Here is a 20301-nt window from a genome sequence, read left to right on the forward strand (position 1 = left end):
GCAGGTGTTTCAAAAATGACATTTAAGAAGAATATAGCTAGATTGACTACTTTCATATGTACGAATGCTTTAGGCTTGACCAAAATAACCTCTTAGAAATTTCCTCACTATTTACTTGAGACATAGAGCACTGACTAATACATGGATGATCAAATTCTGTTTTTCTAAAGGCAAAATCAATACCTTCTGTGAACTATGAAAGATGATTTCAAAAAATAAACGTGAAACAGCAGTATATATAGAGAGGGATGTGTGTGTTTGTACTGCATCCTAATATTTAAAATTATTATTTGGGGAGAAATCTTATTTTATCTTGAATTCCATAACTGACTTTGCATGAAGACAGTTGTGTTTCACTAACTAAGAGGACATTGATCTGTATATCCTTTATTGTACACTTAAGGATCAATGGAAATGGTTTTTAAGAAAGAGTTTTCTTCTAAAAAAGTGGATCTTATGAAGATCTTTTATTCCTTACTCATTTAGGAGGCCTAAATGAGTACCTACTTGTACATGTGTGAATTGAGAGAGGGAGAATAAGGACTCAAAATGTTTGTGAATGAGAGGATAATAAAGGTTTATAATGCTCCTTAAACATAGCTACTAAATTAAGTTCACCGTGTTTTGTATAAGATATGGAACAATAAATACTGTTTAGAAGATTTACATAAGATTAATAATTAAGGTGTTTTGCTACCAGGAAGAGAGTGAAATGTCAAGCCACGGACTAGAAGAAGATTTCAAAATACATAACCAACAAAAAACTTAAATCGAGAATATATAAAGAATTCTCACATATTGATAAGACAAAGATGAACAATTCTTTTTTTTTTAATAGGTAAAAGTATCCTTTACAGAGAAAGATATCCACATTATTCATCATTATTAATCATCAGGGAAATTAAAATTAAAACCCAAAAAGATATAGTTACATATACTGATGTGTTGATATAGGGCAACTAGAACATTCATACATTCATACAATTACACTACAAAGGTAGTGCAATTAATACTTTGGTCAATTCTTTGGCAGCCTACTAAAATTAATCACATGCCTACCCAGTGACCTACTGATTTCATTTCTAGATAAATACCCATGAAAAATGAGTGCACCCATTCTACCAACACATAAGAATAATCATAGGAATGGGTGCCTGGGTGGCTCTGTTGGTTAAGCGACTGCTTTCGGCTCAGGTCATGATCCTGGAGTCTCAGGATTGAGTCCCGCATCAGGCTCCCTGCTCAGCAGAGAATTTGCTTCTCCCTCTGACCCTTCCCCCTCTCATGTGCTCTCTCTCTCTCAAATAAATAAATAAATAAAATAAAATAAAAAGAATAATCATAGGAACTATATTCATTATAGCTAAAAACTAGAAATAATCATACAAATCCAAATGACCACCAATCATAGAGTAAAAACTAGGAAATTCACACCAGAATCTCTGATAGTACTATGTAGATGAGATTTTAAAATTTAACTAAAAAATCCATTTATAATAGTTTACTGGATCTTATAAAAAAATTCCTAGTTTTATGTCATGGACATACTTTTTGATGTCTATAATGCACATATTAACAATACCATTGTAAGTTAAAAAAGTTATTTCACTGTATTTTTGCCTAGTAAAATGTAAACAAGAAGGAAATATTAATATGAAGTTAACATTTTTGTAAACGAAATAGGTAATTAGGTAATTGATAGTTTGAAAATATATCTGTTTCTGAAACATGGATTTTAAGAGAAATACTAATACTTAATTTTTAGTTTTTTGAATTGAGATTTTTAATTCTAAAATTTACAAGCTAATTTGAGTGAACTAATTTTTTGGGGGGTAAAAATATTGGTAGCACAAAGGAAGCAGAAATGTAGATTCAAAATATTAACAAAACTAACGGAAAAAAATCAACCACATAAAACCTTAGTTTTTGACTTTTATTTACCATTCAAGGGGTACCTCACTTCCTTTCAGAAGACAAATGAATTTATTAGTTATCAGTGTTATAATTTAGAAAAATTAAGCATTTTTTGAGGTTTTTCTTCAAGTTATACTGAAAGTTTCCAAATAAATACCAAAGAAAGGAAAGCAGTAGAATTCATTCTCATGTTCCTATTGCCTGGCTTTGGTAACCATCAGTTTTTCATTATTCTTTAGGGAATTTTTTTTAAAGTCAGTCTTTCATGAATTTTAAGAAAAACCTATAGTCACTAAGCATTTCTGCCCTAAGCAAATGCACCCCTCCACCAATGATTTAATCCAAATTTAGTAGACTAATTTCAGAGAAATGGCTTCTTTTCTTAATTCAATGGTTTAATTCCTTTTCATTTCAAAATCAAAGTTAGAGTACCAAGCTGAAGGGAGAGCTCCAGAGGTACTGCATTCGTCCCAGACATGACTGATTGTTATCCTTGTCATCCCATGCCAGATCCATGTCATTTACATGTTGTAAAACTGCTGACACATGTAATGACATGGACATATATATTTTTTAATTTTTTTCACTTAAGTTCAATTTAGTTAACATATATTGTATTATTAGCTTCAGGGGTAGAATTTAGTGATTCATCAGCTGCATATAACACCCAGGGCGCATTCCATCAAGTGCCCTCCTTAATGCCCATCCCCCCACCCAGCTCCCTTCCAGCAACGCTGTTTGTTTCCTATAGTTAAGAGTCTCTTACGGTTTGTCTCCCTCTCTGTTTTTATCTTATTTTATTTTTCCTTCCACTCCCCTATGTTCATCTGTTATGTTTCTTAAATTCCACATATGAGTGAAATCATATGGTATTTCTTTCTCTGACTGACTTATTTTGCTTAACATAATATCCTCTAGGGACACCTGGGTGGCTCAGTCGGTTAAGCATCTGCTTTTGGCTCAGGTCATGATCCCAGGATCCTGGGATCAAGTCTTGCATCAGGCTCCTTGCTCAGCGGGGAGCCTGCTTCTCCCTCTGCCTGCCGCTACCCCTGCTTGTGCTCTCTCTCTCTGACAAATAAATAAATAAAATCTTTAAAAAATATATCCTCTTGTTCTATCCACATCATTGCAAAATTCCATTCTTTTTGATGGCTGAATAATATTCCATCGAAAAAATAAATATTTATAAATAAAATAAATATATATATGTATATTCAGCTGTAGATGGAAATCTGGGCTCTTTCCATATTTTAGCTATTGTGGACATTGCTGCTATAAACACTGGGGTGCATGTGCCCCTTCAAATCACTATTTTTGCAGCCTTTGGATAAATACCTGGTAGTACAAGTGCTGGGTCATAGGGTAGCTCTATTTTTAACTTTTTGAGGAACCTCCACACTGTTTTCCAGAGTGGCTGCACCGGTCTGCATTCCCACCGACAGTGTAAGAGGGTTCCCCTTTCAACATGGACATATTTTAAAAATCACGCTAAGGAAAAGAAGCCACACAGAAAGGACTACATACTGAAGGATTCCATTGTTTATGCTATTCTGAAAGACAAAACCATTTTGGCAAAAATCAGATGAGTCTTTGCCAGGAACTAGGAATAAAGAGAGGACACTGAATGCAAAGGGCTATGATGGGACATTTTTGGGATAGAAATACTGTATATCTTGATTATAATGGTGTTTATATGCTTGTACACATTTGTCAAAATTCATCGACCTGTATACTGAAGAAGGGAGAATTTTAAGGGTGTCTGGATGGCTCAGTTGGTTAAGCATCCAACTCTTGGTTTCAGCTCAGGTCATGATCTCAGGGTTGTAGGATCGAGCTCCACGTGGGGCTCTGTGCTCAGGAGGGAGCCTGCCTGGGATTCTCTCTCCCCTTCGACCTCTGCTCCTCCCTTTGCTTGCATGTACCTTCTCTCTCTCAAATAAATAAATAAATTAAAAAAAAAAAGAAGGGAGAATTTTACTGTATGTAAACCATGATTTCAGTTCATCTATATTTTATTAACATATAATATATTATTTGTTTCAGGGGTACAGGTCTGTGATTCATCAGTCTTACACAATTCACAGCACTCCACTTACCCTCCCCAATGTCCATCACCTATGAAGTCTAACTTAAACAAAAAAAAATAGCATACCAAGGTCTAATGGACCAAGGATGAAATGATCATCTTCCTTAATTGGGATAACACATTAAAAATGAAACTTGAACTGGTATTTGATTTAGGGTAACCATTTCACAGTTTTGTTTTTTATCAAGCTTATAATCCATTAAAATATCCTGTATGTGTCTAGTTTTTTTAAAAAAAATCAGTACACTGAATACTACATCATAAACTAATGAGGTACTATATGCTGGCTAATTGAATTTAAACAAAAATCGATCAATCAATCAATCAATGCAGTACTGTAGCTTAATCTTTTTAAAGATTCTATCTGATATATTTATTTCTACCACATGAATCTAGATCTTTTTTATTCTGTACATTGTTATACAAGAATATACTCTGTATAATCTTAAGTCATCCACAATTTAGTCAGCATGCTTTGTAAAAAAATATTGTTCTTTGTAGAAAAATAATTTTTAATTTGTTTTTGTTTGGTTTACACTAGATTATATGAAACATGTATTTGTATATGGTAACAGAATCTAAGTAAACTGATGAAATATAAGGGTCCTGAAGACTGATAAAATGTTTTCTCAAGTAACGTTACTTATGTTCTGTTATAATCAGTTCCTTTTAAAAAAAAAAGATTGATTGATTGATTTGATGAGGGAGGGGCAGAGGACGAGGGAGAGAATCTCCAGCGCACAGCTGAGCATGGAGGCCAAGGTGGGGCTTGACCCTAGGACCCTGAGATCATGACCTGAGCCGAAATCAAGAGTCAGACGCTGAACCAACTGAGCCACCCAGGCACCCCAGTTCCTTTTATTTTTTCAAGGAAACACTTTAAATCTTTCTTTTATAAAAGGCCACTAGTGTTAAATTATTTTAAATTATATAAATTACTGTGAGGTTTTATTTCCTTCAGTTCTCTTCACCTTTATATTTTTAAGTGTATTTATGTATTTTAAAGAAAAATATCTGGCATTAAATAATTGTATGCAAATATATCTTAAATTACTATATATGTATTTGTTTTGTGTTAATAAAATTCAATATAGTTAAGTAATTCCCATTTTTTTAAATTGCATATGCTTTTGTTTGAATTTGTGATAATCCTACCTTTCTAATTTGTCCTATAGAGCACATATATGCTCTCTCTCAAGTGAAAGGAAATTTTCTTTGAGTAAATTAGAATTTATATACTAATTCTTAGATTAGTATAGAAACATTTTCAACTACCTAACAAAAAGATTCCTCCCCCAAGCAGATAAGAAGGTACATCTTCCATGTCACTATTCATTATTGATAAACCATACTGTCCTTTTAGATAATTAGGTTTAAATGCTAATATTTTACAATTCTCTATTACAAGATGTACAAAGATATTTTAAAAAGCAGTATATTCTCAGACACTTCTACAGATAGATATTTCCCTAGATTTGATAGTCCTTAATAATTGTTTGTTATTTCTATTTGCTTATGAATTTCAATGATTACTTATCTTCCAAAGTTCTCAAAATACAAATATTGTAACATGCAAGAAGGAAAAGACAAATTTTAAAATAACCCTCCCCAGTTGCCGGATACATGAGCTCATACTTTTTTCCTGATCACTCATTTGGACAGAAATATCTTAACTGTCTAAGAGAGATATCTGCAGCTGATTTTCCTCTTTTGAGTTTTTTCCAGGCAGGTAAGAGAGTCAGAATGCAAAGCAGTACAAAGCACATGGGGAATTCACTTACAGACCTGGATATAATTTAAGGCATGCATACTGGGGTTTGGCTGATCTCAAATGTACAGATTTATCTATTTCATTTTTCATAATGTCTTCTTTATTATACTACATATGGAAATGTCAATGAAAACTATTAAACTAGAAAATACTTTATGAAAGTCATAAAATGTTAGTTTGCATTACATTTCAATCAGGCATCATGGCTAAAGTAAAGCACCGTTCATTATCTAGTTCAGTTTCTATGATGCTCACTGGAAACTCTGTGGGTATCTAAAAGGTCATTTTTAATATACACCGATAACCCTTCAGGTTGAGAGAAAACCACCCCCAGTGGTGACATTATTACTTTCATTCTGAGAAATAACACATATCATTTTATCTGTAGTATAAGTCATAAAAAGAATGCAAAAATAAAAATGAACTCAACTAATAAACAGGAAAGATGTTCTGAAAAACTTTTTGAAACAGGCCAGAAATGACAAATTTTTTTTTAATTTTATTTATTTGTTTGTTTATTTATTCATTTGTGAGAGAGAGCAAGTGAGCTCGAGCAGGGGGAGGGGCAGAGGGAGAGAATCTCCAGCAGACTCTGTGCTGAGGGGAGAGCCTGACTTTGGGATTAACCTCAGGACCCTGAGAACATGATCTGAGCAAAAATCAAGAGTCAGATGCTTAACCGACTGAGCCAGCCACCCAGGAGCCCCCAGAGTGACTAATTTTTTTTTTTTAATAAATAACTCTAGTGAGACATTATCACAAACTACATGTTTTTTTTTTTTCAAGTTACTATAGGAAAATGCACGCTACCCTTTCCCCTAAGTATTTTTCAAATAATATTTTCTAAATATCTTGGAATTAGTTACCACTATATTCTAGAAACTAGACACAAATCCTGCTTTTACGGGACTTACAATGTTGTCAAAAAGATAAGGCAGGTCTTATATTTGCTCAAAACATGAGTGAGGCGGAAGAAGTCTAAAAGTAAACAAGTTTACCAAAAAATGTCAAGATTCACAGAATTAGGAACTTGAGAGTTAAATTCAATTTTTAAGAAATAAATTTACATTTTTACATATGTTCTCTGTAACTATAAAATTCTATCTACAAGTATCACCATGGGAAGAGCAGAATTGCAGAACATAAGAAACTGGTTAAAGGAATATTGATAAAAGAATAAGCAATAGATTATTTCTTAAAATAGATGGTTTTGTGCATATTAAAAATAAATGAAAACATCAAAACATATCAAATTATAGAGAAATAGGCAGTTTTGTCTAATCATTTTATTAAGAAGTAGTTCATCTTACCTCTATTACCAGTTGCCGAAGAGATGGTGAAGCTATGGAATGTAGACTTGAGTTACCCCTTATGGGACTATGGAGACTAACGTAAGCCACAACATTTCTCTGCAGAACCTTCTTGAAATCCTGAAACCAAAACAAACAAACAAATAAAAAAAAAACATTAAGAAAAGTAACATATTTTACTTTATCAGTTATGGGTTGAATAATAGACGCTCCCTACTTAAAATCATTACATGACACAACTACTGTTTTAAAAAAATGTACTCTATTAGAGAGTACAAGGGTCACAAAAGGATTTTAAATAAAAGGGATAAGAAGTTACATATCACACATGACAAAATATTTCTAAGCATGTTCCTGAAAAAAGTCAAATCTTAAAAAAGAATGTTCTTAAATGGTTAGCCTAGTAGAAGATTCAGCTTTGGAGTACAGAATGGAAAGTTTGCTCTAGCCACAGCACTTAAGTTTAGAGTTACTGAGTTAGAGAACAGACATGGGTAAACTACTAGTGTGATTAATCAAACTAGGCCTTTCCTTTGAGACAATGAGCTAATTTTTACATGCAGTAGCTCTTTATTCTGAGCAAAAATGGGGCATAATACACCTTTGTCCCTGCACGTATTACCTGAAATAAAACCTGATACATTTTATGCACATGAGTAGCAAAAAAATGATTTCAGCAGAATAGTTATTCTACTTCTCTGCTGAGCCCTATCCCCCCAAACTGAAGACCACTGAGCCTATTAATAAGGTGCTGCTACGAAGGCCTGAGGTTATATTCCCCCTTTTATGCACAAACATTAATGACTAATCATCATGGTGACAATTGTATAGAAATTTCCTAAAATCCATCCTACTTCATGTCTTAGATCCTTACCTTTCTTCCTCCAACACTATGACATGGAAGACCGCAAGAGCCTGTCTCCCTAGCAAATCAGTACGTGACTCCTATTTTAAGTTGAAAATTCAGCTACACCTCTGTAAGATAGGTGAAGACATTCCATTTAAAATTAATAAATGTTTTAAATGGACAGGAATCATGAACTGAAACTTAAACACTCTGCTTTGCACATAATGTTATTTTTTTAAAAAGTCCCTTTTTTCGAAAAAAAATGACCCACAAGTGCTGTGGCAAAACAACTTCCATTTACACACTAGCACAGAGACACTGTCTATGTATTAGTCCATTTTACACTCATGAGAACCTCACATTAGTATACATGTGGCAGAATCAAGTCTTGGAGAAAGTTAATCTCACCTAAGACCACAACGTTTTATGGTAGAAAGAATCTGAAGTCAGACTTTCTGACTGTAAATTCTGTAATATTTCCACAGTAGCCTGTGAAAAATGAAGAATCTTCAAAAGAAGAAATGGTACTTTTCATTTAGTAAATGGTACTATTTTATTTAGAAACTTTACTACTTATTTAGTAAAATGTGGTAATTTTCCTCAAGGATCGAGATCAGTATTGAGTCACTTCTGTAATAATTCTATCACCATAAATTTCAGTTTTAAGTTTATTGACCAATATCACCTGATCTTTTTACAGCTGTGGGTTTCAGGGGTTTCCTCTGCAAGCAGAATTAAATACGGCAATATGACATGTCAACAAGTGCTTTCCGCATTCGTCTTCACTAGGAAATCAGGTTAGAGCACAAAGTAAATGTTTCGTTCTCAGGAGTAGATTTGATAAAAGTAGACAGAACAGGAAAACCAGTAGTTTTCTAAATTCCTTCTCAACTATTTAGTTTAAAATGGCTCCATGAACAGTATTGTAATAATCTTCTGAGATAGAGTAATTTTACATGGTATATTTTATGAGCCAGTAATCAAATCTTTATGTTATTCACCATTTTCTTCACTCTTGTATCTTTGCTTACCTAGTCATGGAAAAAGCCAGAAAGTGACTGAACTGATAATTAGTTGCCAAACATGCATATAGACATAAATATGTTAGGACAGAGGTCCCTACTTTTTTTGAATAGGAAGAGCCTTTTCTAACATAAATACTTTTTCCTATGGACTCCCACACTATAGGTTTTTTAGTTGTTTTAGTTGTATCTGCTGATAGAGAAAAATATAAAACTATTGAAAGATAAAATAAATTTGGTAAAACTTACAAATAAATTTATATTTTATCAAACACACAAAATAATCTCCTCAATTTGAAAGTATAATTGCCCATATACATGCAAGGCCACTTTATTGATTCAATTTACAGGCTATGATGCTTGATGGTCAAATAAATTCAAAGACTTTTGGCAATGCACTTCCCCATGCATAGGGGCTCAGGATATATGTTAGGGACTACTAATGTTGGACAAGCTGACTTTCAGAACATAGCTTAGAAATATATGAGTTAATTTAGGATTAATATAAATTTCATGTGAAAATTACTAGACAGATATGGAGAAGGCTGTATGATATAGAGGAATACATTTTTGGAATTTGAAAATCTTTAAGACACTCTTTTTAAAATGCACCCCTTAATGTTGCAAGAAAACTAAAATACTATTTTATGATGAAAAGAATTCCAAAATACTAAAATCAGCCCAGATTACAAATATATTTCCCAAATTGCTTTTTAACGTGTTTATGTCTTTAAAGTAAGTAATTTGGAATAAAAGTCTGAAAGGTTGGTTTAGCTATTACATTTTCCATCTAACTAAAAATATGTCAATTTAAAAATGTTCTTTCAGCAATAGAATTTATTCATTTGAATTAGTTCTTTTGAATATGGAACAAATAGTCACACAACTAATTTGAGTATGAAAAATATTCTAATTTGCAACATTTATATCTTGACAAATTTTACACTAAAATTTTTCCATTCTTAAGACTTCTTTTTCTTCAAATTAAAAAGACACTTGCTATTTCCTTTTGTGTATCTTTTTGATATTTCCCTTGAAGTCAATAGACATTTTATCTTTTTTTTTTGAGTTCTTAAATAAAAAATGAAATAGAATTTCCCATTAGATATTTAGGGTTTTTTTTTTTTCTCCAAATCTGAGATAGTAAATAAACTAGAATATCAAATAGTTTTATTTTCCTAGATAAAATTGTATAGATTTTCTCCTACATTTTCCACTAACCCTTTTTTAAAAAAAAAAATCATAAAGCAAATAGAATATCTAAGAGTTTTAAAATGTTTTCCTTGTTTTTAATATGGCATCAATCCAATTATCAGTTGATGTATCCCATTAAAAATACAGTGCATCTGTGAAACACAGACCTATCAAAAGCATCTGAAACTTAAACATACCAGTGGTATTCTAACTGTGACCCACTGCATGCTAGATTTCATTTGGACAAAGCCTTCCTAAGGTAGTTCCGGTAGGTAGGCAGGTTAATAGATTTTTAGGAAAGAAGGAACAGAGAGATAGAAGTGTAGGACTACAAGGAGGATGGAATGGGGGGAGTGAGAAGGAAGGAAACCACTATTTTAAGCTATGGTATGATGCTAAGATAGTAGATATTTAACATAGGAGACTGTTTCCTAATTCCAGATAATTGCCAGAAAGTTAAAAAAAAAAAAAGTAATTGTATGTATCACCTGATCTTTTCTTGTCCAGTAACTATCAACCTGTCTAAGGAGAAACACAATAACCAGGTAAAAACAACTGTGGGTATATCAAAGTCTGCAGGTCTGATAGCATCAAGAGTAAGATAGTAGCAGATCATACACAGTTCACGGGGCTCTAATTCCCCCTCAGTCTTATGGGTGATCTCAGCAAGTTAGAAGACAGGACAACTGGGTTGAAAGGCACATTCTTATCCCTGGCTTCAACAACTTTATTTTGTCAACTTAAGTCTAAAAGAGAGAGAGAGAGTGCATGAGAGCATAGTAATTAATGTACATTTACCTCTCCCCATTCATATGAGCCAATGTTGCCAAAAGCTGTTCCTCCCCATGAACAGAAAACAATTGTGCGGTCTGGTCTCCACCCTTTCTTAACTCTTAACATCAAGGCCCGGATAAAAGCCGTGATTACGGCAGTGCTGCTAGCCCATTCTTGTCCGTAAGGACCATATGCGGTATGATGGTGGCTGCCAACTATGATATACCGGTCTGGAAACAGAAGGAAACAAGGGCCATTAAAACAAAATATAAACCTTAACAATAAATTTAATGACATTTACATAATCCTGTTGCACAACTGAGCACCAATTATGTAAAATTGTCCTAATAATTAAGACTACTTTAACATTTTTCACCCACTGTCTTGATTCACACATCTGTGTATATCAAAGCAGAGGCAGCTGCTGAACTCAGTTATGATTCCAAAGCCTAGATCCATATTACTGTCCTTTGCAACATGCATATTAATTAATGAAGTATACAAATATGCCACAATGAAACCTTTAACATTTTCCAGAATCATAGTGGGAAGTGTCCTATAAACAATGTGTGTATGCTCAGTAAATATTAATGAACTATTAATACATATGAGGGAGCAGTTATTCAGTAGCTGTAAATATTAAATAATGTGGTAGTCATATATGGATTTTGAAATAAATGAAGTATTTAGGGAATTAATTATAGCTTCCAACTTAGAGTTTTAGTTCCTCTCATTTCCCTGAAGGAAAAAAAAATCAACATCAAAAGTCATCCAACTACTGTAAAAGTTTTCTTTTCACATTATTTCATATAATCATACAAAATTCATTAGACATAACATAAAAAGATCTCCATGACACATGGATGGGGCCTGCTCAATGTACATTACTGACTATTGTCAATAGGTAGAAAAAACTCTTATCTCCAGAGTTTCCTCTGATTTGGTTGCCATTGAATGTTGCTGATACAGAACTCTATTTATTTCACCAAGAAATCCTATACATCGATGTAAAAAGATTTCTTCACTGAGTGTCATTTTATTTGGAGATGTTCCATAGCTCAATGGTGCAGACTCTGAAGCCAAGCCTGCTTGGGTTTGGATCCAGACTATTCGATTTACTAGTTGTGTGACCGTGGAAATCTTATCTAAGCTCTTTATGCCTTGATTTCTTCAAGTATAAAATGAAAATACAAATACCACATACATCATTCACTTGGAGTTTTAAATGAGTTACTAAATGTAAGGCACTTTAAACAGTGTCTGACACATAATAAGTACTACCTGTGTGTGGAATAAATGAATTGCTCCTTTACTTCATGGCATCAAAAAGTTATCTGACGGGAAATCATTGCATGGAGTTATTTTAATTTTCTACACTGATTTTAGAACCAGCAATGAATCTGATCTGCCAACATTTTATCAAAATTTAATTAATGGTATATCCAGGGTGGTTGCAAATGTTGAAACTCAGAGAATTTATTTACTCATCTCCCGGATATGTGTGAAAGTTTTGCTTGGGATTATCTGTATTCTAGATAAAACATATCCAAAAGCCTTAATGATCGTTTCTAATTTTCAGAGTCATTAAATAAGAAAATCATGTGAATGAACAGCCAATATTTTTGTGTAGAATTCAAATAAACAAAATTTGGGAAGCTTTGCTTATTATACACTGAAGAATATTACTGGTAAATTGATTTTAAGGAATTGATTTTTTTCTATATTGAATTTCAATTAGGAAAGCTCTTTTACCCTCAAGCTAGTATAGTTTTGTACAATTTGGTTTTTCCATAAAAACTTGTAAATGTAGCAATGATGATAAATATTTCTGGTGTTTCAATTAGAGATTCTTATGATGGAAATTTGTTGAAATAGTTGAAATGCAGCCATGACAACTTCCAAACTCATTTATATCTTGTATTGAAAGGCATTAAAATCAGAGGTTGAAAGACATTAAAATCAGAGGTTTTTCAACATTGCTACTGTAAAGAAATCAGAGAAAATATGAACCTTCCATAAATTTTCTAAAAGAGTTGGCTGGTAAGAAACTTGGGGAGATGTAAAACTTGATCTCAAAATTCTCTGGTTTATCAATTACAGGGTCAATTTCACTAAAGTTGTGGAGAAAAATAATTCTCCAAGGAAAATCAGAGTCAATATCCTAACCAAATCAACAGAAGTGGCACAAGACTGCCATATTCTACCCTGTATGCCAAGCACTCAGACGGCAGGATGTGGGTCAGTCTCACAATCCATTCAGGAGAATCTCTTAATTAATATATGTACTAGTTAGTTTTACTTTTTTTAGCCTGCATCATATTATCTGAAGATGCCATGAACATCCCAGAGCAAGGTGTACAATTATTTAAAATTTAGCCAGGTGATCATTTTCATAAGCATCTTCAAAACCTAAAGCCATGTAGACATTAGGCAGAACAGTCAGTGGACCAAGGTTCACAGACAAAACATAGATTAGCAATGAAAGATGAGATTTGGGAGATAAAAACTTTTATTATTTTTTATTTTATTTTTTTAAAGACTTTATTTATTTATTTGACAGAGAGAGATATAGTGAGAGAGGGAACACAAGCAGAGGGAGTGGGAGAGGGAGAAGCAGGCTTCCCGCTGAGCAGGAAGCCCGAGGCAGGGCTCCATCCCAGGACCCTGAGATCATGACCCAAGCCAAAGGCAGACGCTTTAACGACTGAGCCACCCAGGCACCCCTATTATTTTTTTAAATACACCATTAAAACTAAAATATTTTCTCTCTTAAAATGTCCTTTCTTGATAAAAGTAAAAACTCCAGTGGTTATGTTATAGTGAAGAAGAATAAACAAACAAAAAGCATTGGTTTTTGTAGCTTTTCTTCATGAGGCACATGCCAATTTAACAAATCTAACCTCTGCTTTCTTCTTTTGTTTTGTTTTGTTTCCCTTATACTCTCTACTTTGATTTATTTTTGAAGAGAGTGAGAAAGAGAATAAAGACCTGTTTCTTGGTTTCATACGGACTCACTCTGAGAATGCTATGAACTAGTTACATCTAAATTAGGAAATGCATTTAATTATGTTCCTACATTGCTATAGAGTATTTTCTTGTAATGGTTTAATAGATTATAAATACATATAGAATCTCAGCCCTACTTACCTGGAGATGTCAAGCCCTTTAAATATCCAACAACATTAGTAACTGTTTTGAATTTTGTAACTGTCTGAACTTGCATGTTGACAGTTCTTTCATCTGAAAAAAAAATTAAGATATTTACTTTGCTACATTCTGTTGTTTTTTTCTTAAACATTCAAATTAATTTATCTAATATTGCTAAAAAAAGAATTCCAAACAATTGAATTTTTTTAGAAAATCAAAGTTATACCTTGTGACAAATATCTATTCAATACTTTGTGTCAACTCTATTTTAGGTACTTGTTATACAATGATGACTAAGTTACCATTGCTGGCCTCACAGACCTGCAGAGCTATAAAGAGGCAGCTCTACGCTACAATTAAGTTCAATATGAGAGCACCCAGAAGACCTCAGGGAGATGTGGACAACTCATATTTTAAAAAAATACATATCAGATAAAAATATTTCTGAAGAAATTTAAGTACTTTTCTAGCTTCAGAAAAAAGAACATGTGGAAGCTAATTTAACCTTCCTGTATGACTCATTATTACGTTATCACATTGAAAACTGTAAAACATTGCAGAAATTAAAATTAAAAGAATAAAGGTTTCTAAAGTTAGACATATTTCCAAATATTGCAGTCTCTTGTGCCTGTTAAAATGTAAAAATAAGACATGGATACCCAAAAATAGAATACCAAGAGATACAGAACTTAGGTAAAAATGTGTGTTTACAGACAAAATATTAAAAATGAGAGAATAAACAGAAGAAACAAAAACTGGGTTAGGAAGGCCTCCCAGGGTCTGCTGGGGTGAAATATGGTTGTAAAAAGGCTTGAACATACCTGAACCCTTGGACATTTGTTCTTCTCCTCCAGTTCCCAGGGGTAGTGGGAACTAAAACCTAAGGAGACCATCTTCCCCTATTGCTCCACCTTATAACACCAAATCCCTGAAAACTGAGGCTGCCTGGGGAACTGTCAGAAGACATGAAGACTCCCATTATACAAATCCAGAAAGATAAAAATTGGGGTCTGACTCCAGTTCTGCCCTCCTATAAGTCATAAGACGGTAGCTAATAATTTCAGAGCAACAAAAACTCCCAGACTAAAATAACTAGATATCTGGTTGTGAGGTCCACAACCACACAAAAGAAACATAATGAACATATATCCTACCTAAAATAAATATATTGAAACATACAACACATGACTTTAAAAAATAAGCATCATAATTAAACACAAGAACAGAAACAACCAGAAATCCTTTTAAGAAGAAGAAATAATAGGTAAGGAAATAGAATAATTAGAAGAAATATGACAACAGATAGGATTAGTAGATAGAGATAGTAAGTAATACATATGACTGACAACTGAATTTAAGAGCTATATCAGATGAGCAATTTTTCCAGCAACCACAGAAGAGGATAAAGAGAGAAAATAGGAAAGTACAATTAAAATTCATGGTGGATAGAAATAGGATTTCTAGAAATGATACAAGAAGAAGAAGAAAAATAAATGGAAGAGAGAAAATATTTAAAGAAATAATATTTTTCCAGAAAAAGGGAAAAACACATCTATGTATTTTATTTTATTTTTGTTTTGATTTGTTTTTGTTTTTGCTTTAAAGATTTTATTTGTTTATTTAACAGAGAGAGAGAGAGAGAGAGCACAAGCAGGCGGAGCGGCAGGCAGACAGAGAAGCAGGCTCCCTGCAGAGCAGAGATTTACAAATATGGAAAGAGAAAAAAATTAGGTATTGATAAGTCCTTCTGGTTTTCTAGATAGATATAAAAATAAATAAAAATATAATCTGTATGTACATACACATATATTTATCCATATTTATATTAAAATATAATATTAAAATATATTTCCCTAGTTTTGTTTACTAAGAAGTACTGAAAGAAGTAACACTCCAATAGCAATGAGCACATCTAGAATCCATGTCTCATTTTCTAGATACCTTCCTCTACTCAAAGGAACTAGGACTCTTTGGAGAAATGGCTGATAACAGGGTTGGGGCCGGGAAGCACAAAATGATTTGGTATCTCAAATTTTTGCTATCTCAAAAACAAAGGAAATTTCCAAAGAATAATGAGAATACACCAATAGATGGAACCTAGGTCAAAGGTGATATTTTGGGCTGACCTGGGACAATTTGAGTATCAAAAAAAAAAAAATAGTACTGAATTATAACCCATTGAATAAATTAGGGATATAAATCCTAATTACATATAATAAATTGATACTCTATGTATAAATAAACACTCAAACAAATAGGAAAAAGAGAGCTCTTCTTTACAGTAGAGTGCCAACTAATAAAAGCAGAAGGGATGATGAACTTGGAAGGTCACTGTTGGCATTATCTTGATAATGGCTAATTGCACATAAAGCATAAATAAACATTTGAACTAGTGGGTGGACATAAGAGGGTGTGGGAACAGGATCTTTGCATGATTTCAAATGATTATTAATTGTAAAAGAAAAAAATTTAAAAATAGTAACCTCAAAGAGGAGCCCTCACAGATTTTTCATTATTTTAATTGAATTATCAAAGTTAGCATTACCAGTAATGGGACAAACTGATATCAGTAATGGGGAAAAAACAGTCTCACTCTGTAATATTGCTGTCAAAGATGCAGAGACTGAAATTATTCATGGGAAAACATCAGCTAAACCCATACTGGGGAACATTCTGCAGATAGCAGGCATGTAAGCTCCAAAATTGATAAAGCAATGGAAGTCAAGCAGAGACTGAGACTATTCCAGGCTTAAGGAAATAGGACACCTCATAACTCACAACACGTGACCCTAGTTTAGATCCATTTGCTATTTAGGTCATTACTGAAACACCTGGCAAAATTTGAATGGGGCCTTTGGAGTGCACGGTAGTAACGTATCAATGTCTCATTCCTGATTGTGATGGTTGTGCCGTCTGTATAGAGAAAATGTCACCGTTTGTGGGAGAATTCAGATGTGATGGGTCATCATGTCTATAGCTCGCTGTCAAGTAGTTGAGAAAAAAATATTCCTTGTACTATTCTTGAAACTTTTCTGTAAGTTTGCATGTACTTCAAAATTTTAAAAAATACATCTGAAATTAGAAAATTCTGGATAACATTTAGACGCTGTTTGTTATTTAAGAAGTCAGTGCATGTGTATGTGTGTATATATTGCTACTTTAAGATAACATTTCCAACTCACATTTGCCAAATGTTTTCTTTCTTTCATGCCTCAAAGTTTGATGGCAGCTTTAAATTTGATGTGTGAAGTTCAAAAGATTTCAAGATGACAAAAATGTGTTTCACTCAGAGAACATTTGTATTCAAATAGGGTGAGGAGCGTCAGAGCTGAAACATAAAAGTAGTTGCCTCTCTCTAGTCCTTAACTTCATCACGTGCAGAGAAAAATACTACAGAAATTATTTTCCAGTGATAATTCTGTCTTGCATTTTTGTTGTTATAATGAAGACTCGACTAGTTGTCTCCTTCATCATAGCTAACAAGGCTTCATCTCCACCTGCACTGTGAGTAAGCATGACCCAATAGCTAGGAAAAATCCCAACCTTATTTAGAGAGATTTGAGGTCTAAAAACTGCTGCTAACTCTGAGTCCTAATTCTGATAAATAGGCTTTTGTTGGTTTCGTAAACATAGTTCTTGCTTGGATTCCTAATTTTAATTGAGCATTTCTCTCATTCTGTGTACCTGACTCTCTTTTTAGCTACCTGACTCTAGAAAAGAACTTCTAGGATTGGGGCTATGATTTGTTTTCTTTATTTTTCAATTTCCCTACAGCCTAGGGACTGGAATCTACTCTAGAATCATACTTTTGATGATTGGGACTCTATAAACTGCTAGCATCTTTCCTAAATGACAACTGCTTCCCTAAATATCTGAGTATAAACTGCTTCTGGATTCTATGTCATCACAGCTTGTAGAGCTTTCTGAATGCTCCATTTTTCCACGTGACATCTTCCCATCGCCAAATGTTTTTTTGACCCAATATTATTGATTGACATCATATGCTCTAGACCGAGGATCTTATTCAAAATATTTATCAAAATAGTTATCAACTGATACAGCATACATGCTGACCAGTCAGAATGCACTGGCAGCAAGTAATTGGAGTGCCCACACCAATGGATGCAAACTGATATCATCAGACCTGCCCCGGATACTATGTTCTTCTTGCCATACTGTAATTTTCTCAGGGGCTCCATTTCAGTCTACCCTGCAGGGAACATCACATTACACAAGAGTTCTACACAAGCAAGGGGTGCCTGGGTGGCTCAATTGGTTAAGCTTCTGACTTTGGCTCAGGTCATGATCTCAGGGTCCTGGAATCGAGCCCTGTGTCTGGCTCCACATTCAGCAGGGAGTCTGCTTTTCCCTCTCCCTTTCTCTCTGCCTCTCCCTGCCCCTTCATGCATGCTCTCTCGCTCTCTCTCTCTCAAATAAATAAAATCCTTTTTATTAAAAAAATAGTTCTTTTTTTAAAATTTTATTTTATTATGTTATGTTAGTCACCATACAATACATCATTAGTTTTGGATGTAGTGATCCACGATTCATTGTTTTCGTATAACACACCGTGCTCCATGCAGTACGTGTCCTCCTTAATACCCATCACCCCCATTCCCTTCCCCTCTAAAACCCTCAGTTTGTTTCTCAGAGTCCATAGTCTCTCATGGTTCGTCTCCCCCTCTGATTCCATCCCCCTTCATTTTTCCCTTCCTTCTCCTAATGTCCTCCATGCTGTTCCTTATGTTCCACAAATAAGTGAAACCATATGATAATTGACTTTCTCTGCTTGACTTATTTCACTTAGCATAATCTCCTCCAGTCCCATCCATGTTGATGTAAAAGTTGGGTATTCGTCCTTTCTGATGGCTGAGTAATATTCCATTGTATATATGGACCACATCTTCTTTATCCATTCATCTGCTGAAGGGCATCTCGGCTCTTTCCACAGTTTGGCTATTGCGGACATTGCTGCTATGAACACCGGGGTGCATATGGCCCTTCTTTTCACTACGTCTGTGTCTTTGGGGTAAATACCCAGGAGTGCAATTGCTGGGTCATAGGGTAGCTCTATTTTTAATTTTTTGAGGAATCTCCACACTGTTTTCTAAAGTGGCTGTACCAACTTGCATTCCCACCAACAGTGTAAGAGGGTTCCCCTTTCTCCACAACCTCTCTAACATTTGTTGTTTCTTTCCCTGTCCATTTTTGCCATTCTAACTGCTGTAAGTTGGTATCTCAATGTGGTTTTGATTTGAATTTCCCTGATGGCTAATGATGATGAACATTTTTTCATGTGTCTGTTAGCCATTTGTATGTCTTCTTCAGAGAAGTGTCTTTTCATATCTTCTGCCCATTTTTTGACTTGATTATTTGTTTTTTGGATGTTGAGTTTGAGAAGTTCTTTATACATCTTGGATACCAGCCCTTTATCTGTAGTGTCATTTACAAATATCTTCTCCCATTCTGTGGGTTGCCTCTTTGTTTTGTTGACTGTTTCCTTTGCTGTGCAGAAGCTTTTTATCCTGATGAAGTACCAAAAGTTCATTTTTGCTTTTGTCTCACTAGCTTTTGGAGATGTATCTTGAAAGAAGTTCCTGTGGCCGATGTCAAAGAGGTTACTGTGTATGTTCTTCCCTAGGATTTTGATGGATTCCCATCTCACATTGAGGTCTTTCATACATTTTGAGTTTATCTTTGTGTATGGTGTTAGAGAATGGTCGAGTTTCATTCTTCTGCATGTGGCTGTCCAATTTTCCCAGCACCATTTATTGAGGAGGCTGTCTTTTTTCCATTGCATGTTTTTTCCTGCTTTGTCAAAGATTATTTGACCATAGAGTTGAGGGTCCATATCTGGGTTCTCTATTCTGTTCCATTGTTCTATATGTCTGTTTTTGTGCCAGTACCATGCTGTCTTAGTGATCTGCACAAGAAGTTTACACAAGTTCTAGTCCTAAGACCCAACTAGGTCCACTATGTCCCACCTCACCTGATATGATACATCTTACCATATACTGAATACTGACAATAACACCAGCTACCAAAAGAAAAGTCTTTTAAAACTTTTATCCACTAATTACAATAATGAGTTTTCTAATAGGAACCTTAAGAATTAACTTCAAGTTTATTGAAAATAAAAAGGACAGAGGAACTAGTTAAATAAAATCATGAAGAAGCATCCCACAAATCTAGAATGTAGGACATTCAGGACAATACACTTGATCCTATAGATC

General features: G+C 34.0%; 1 protein-coding gene across 2 annotated transcripts in view; it reads right to left on the minus strand.

The window, feature by feature from the left end:
• The window catches only part of NAALADL2 (N-acetylated alpha-linked acidic dipeptidase like 2), a 690507-nt gene that overhangs the window by 315618 nt on the left and 354588 nt on the right, over positions 1–20301 (minus strand). For both annotated transcript variants that reach the window (XM_028101069.2, XM_088019029.1), the window contains exons 6-8: positions 14069–14161; positions 10946–11151; positions 7085–7204 (exon numbers count right to left, since the gene is read on the minus strand). In XM_028101069.2, coding sequence (XP_027956870.2) covers positions 7085–7204; positions 10946–11151; positions 14069–14161 — 419 coding nt within the window. The remainder of the gene's footprint in view (positions 1–7084; positions 7205–10945; positions 11152–14068; positions 14162–20301) is intronic.

Source organism: Eumetopias jubatus, unplaced genomic scaffold, assembly GCF_037043125.1.
Source record: "Eumetopias jubatus isolate StellerSeaLion01/CBP00866 unplaced genomic scaffold, mEumJub1_p1.0 scaffold_1, whole genome shotgun sequence".
Lineage (NCBI taxonomy): Eukaryota > Metazoa > Chordata > Mammalia > Carnivora > Otariidae > Eumetopias > Eumetopias jubatus.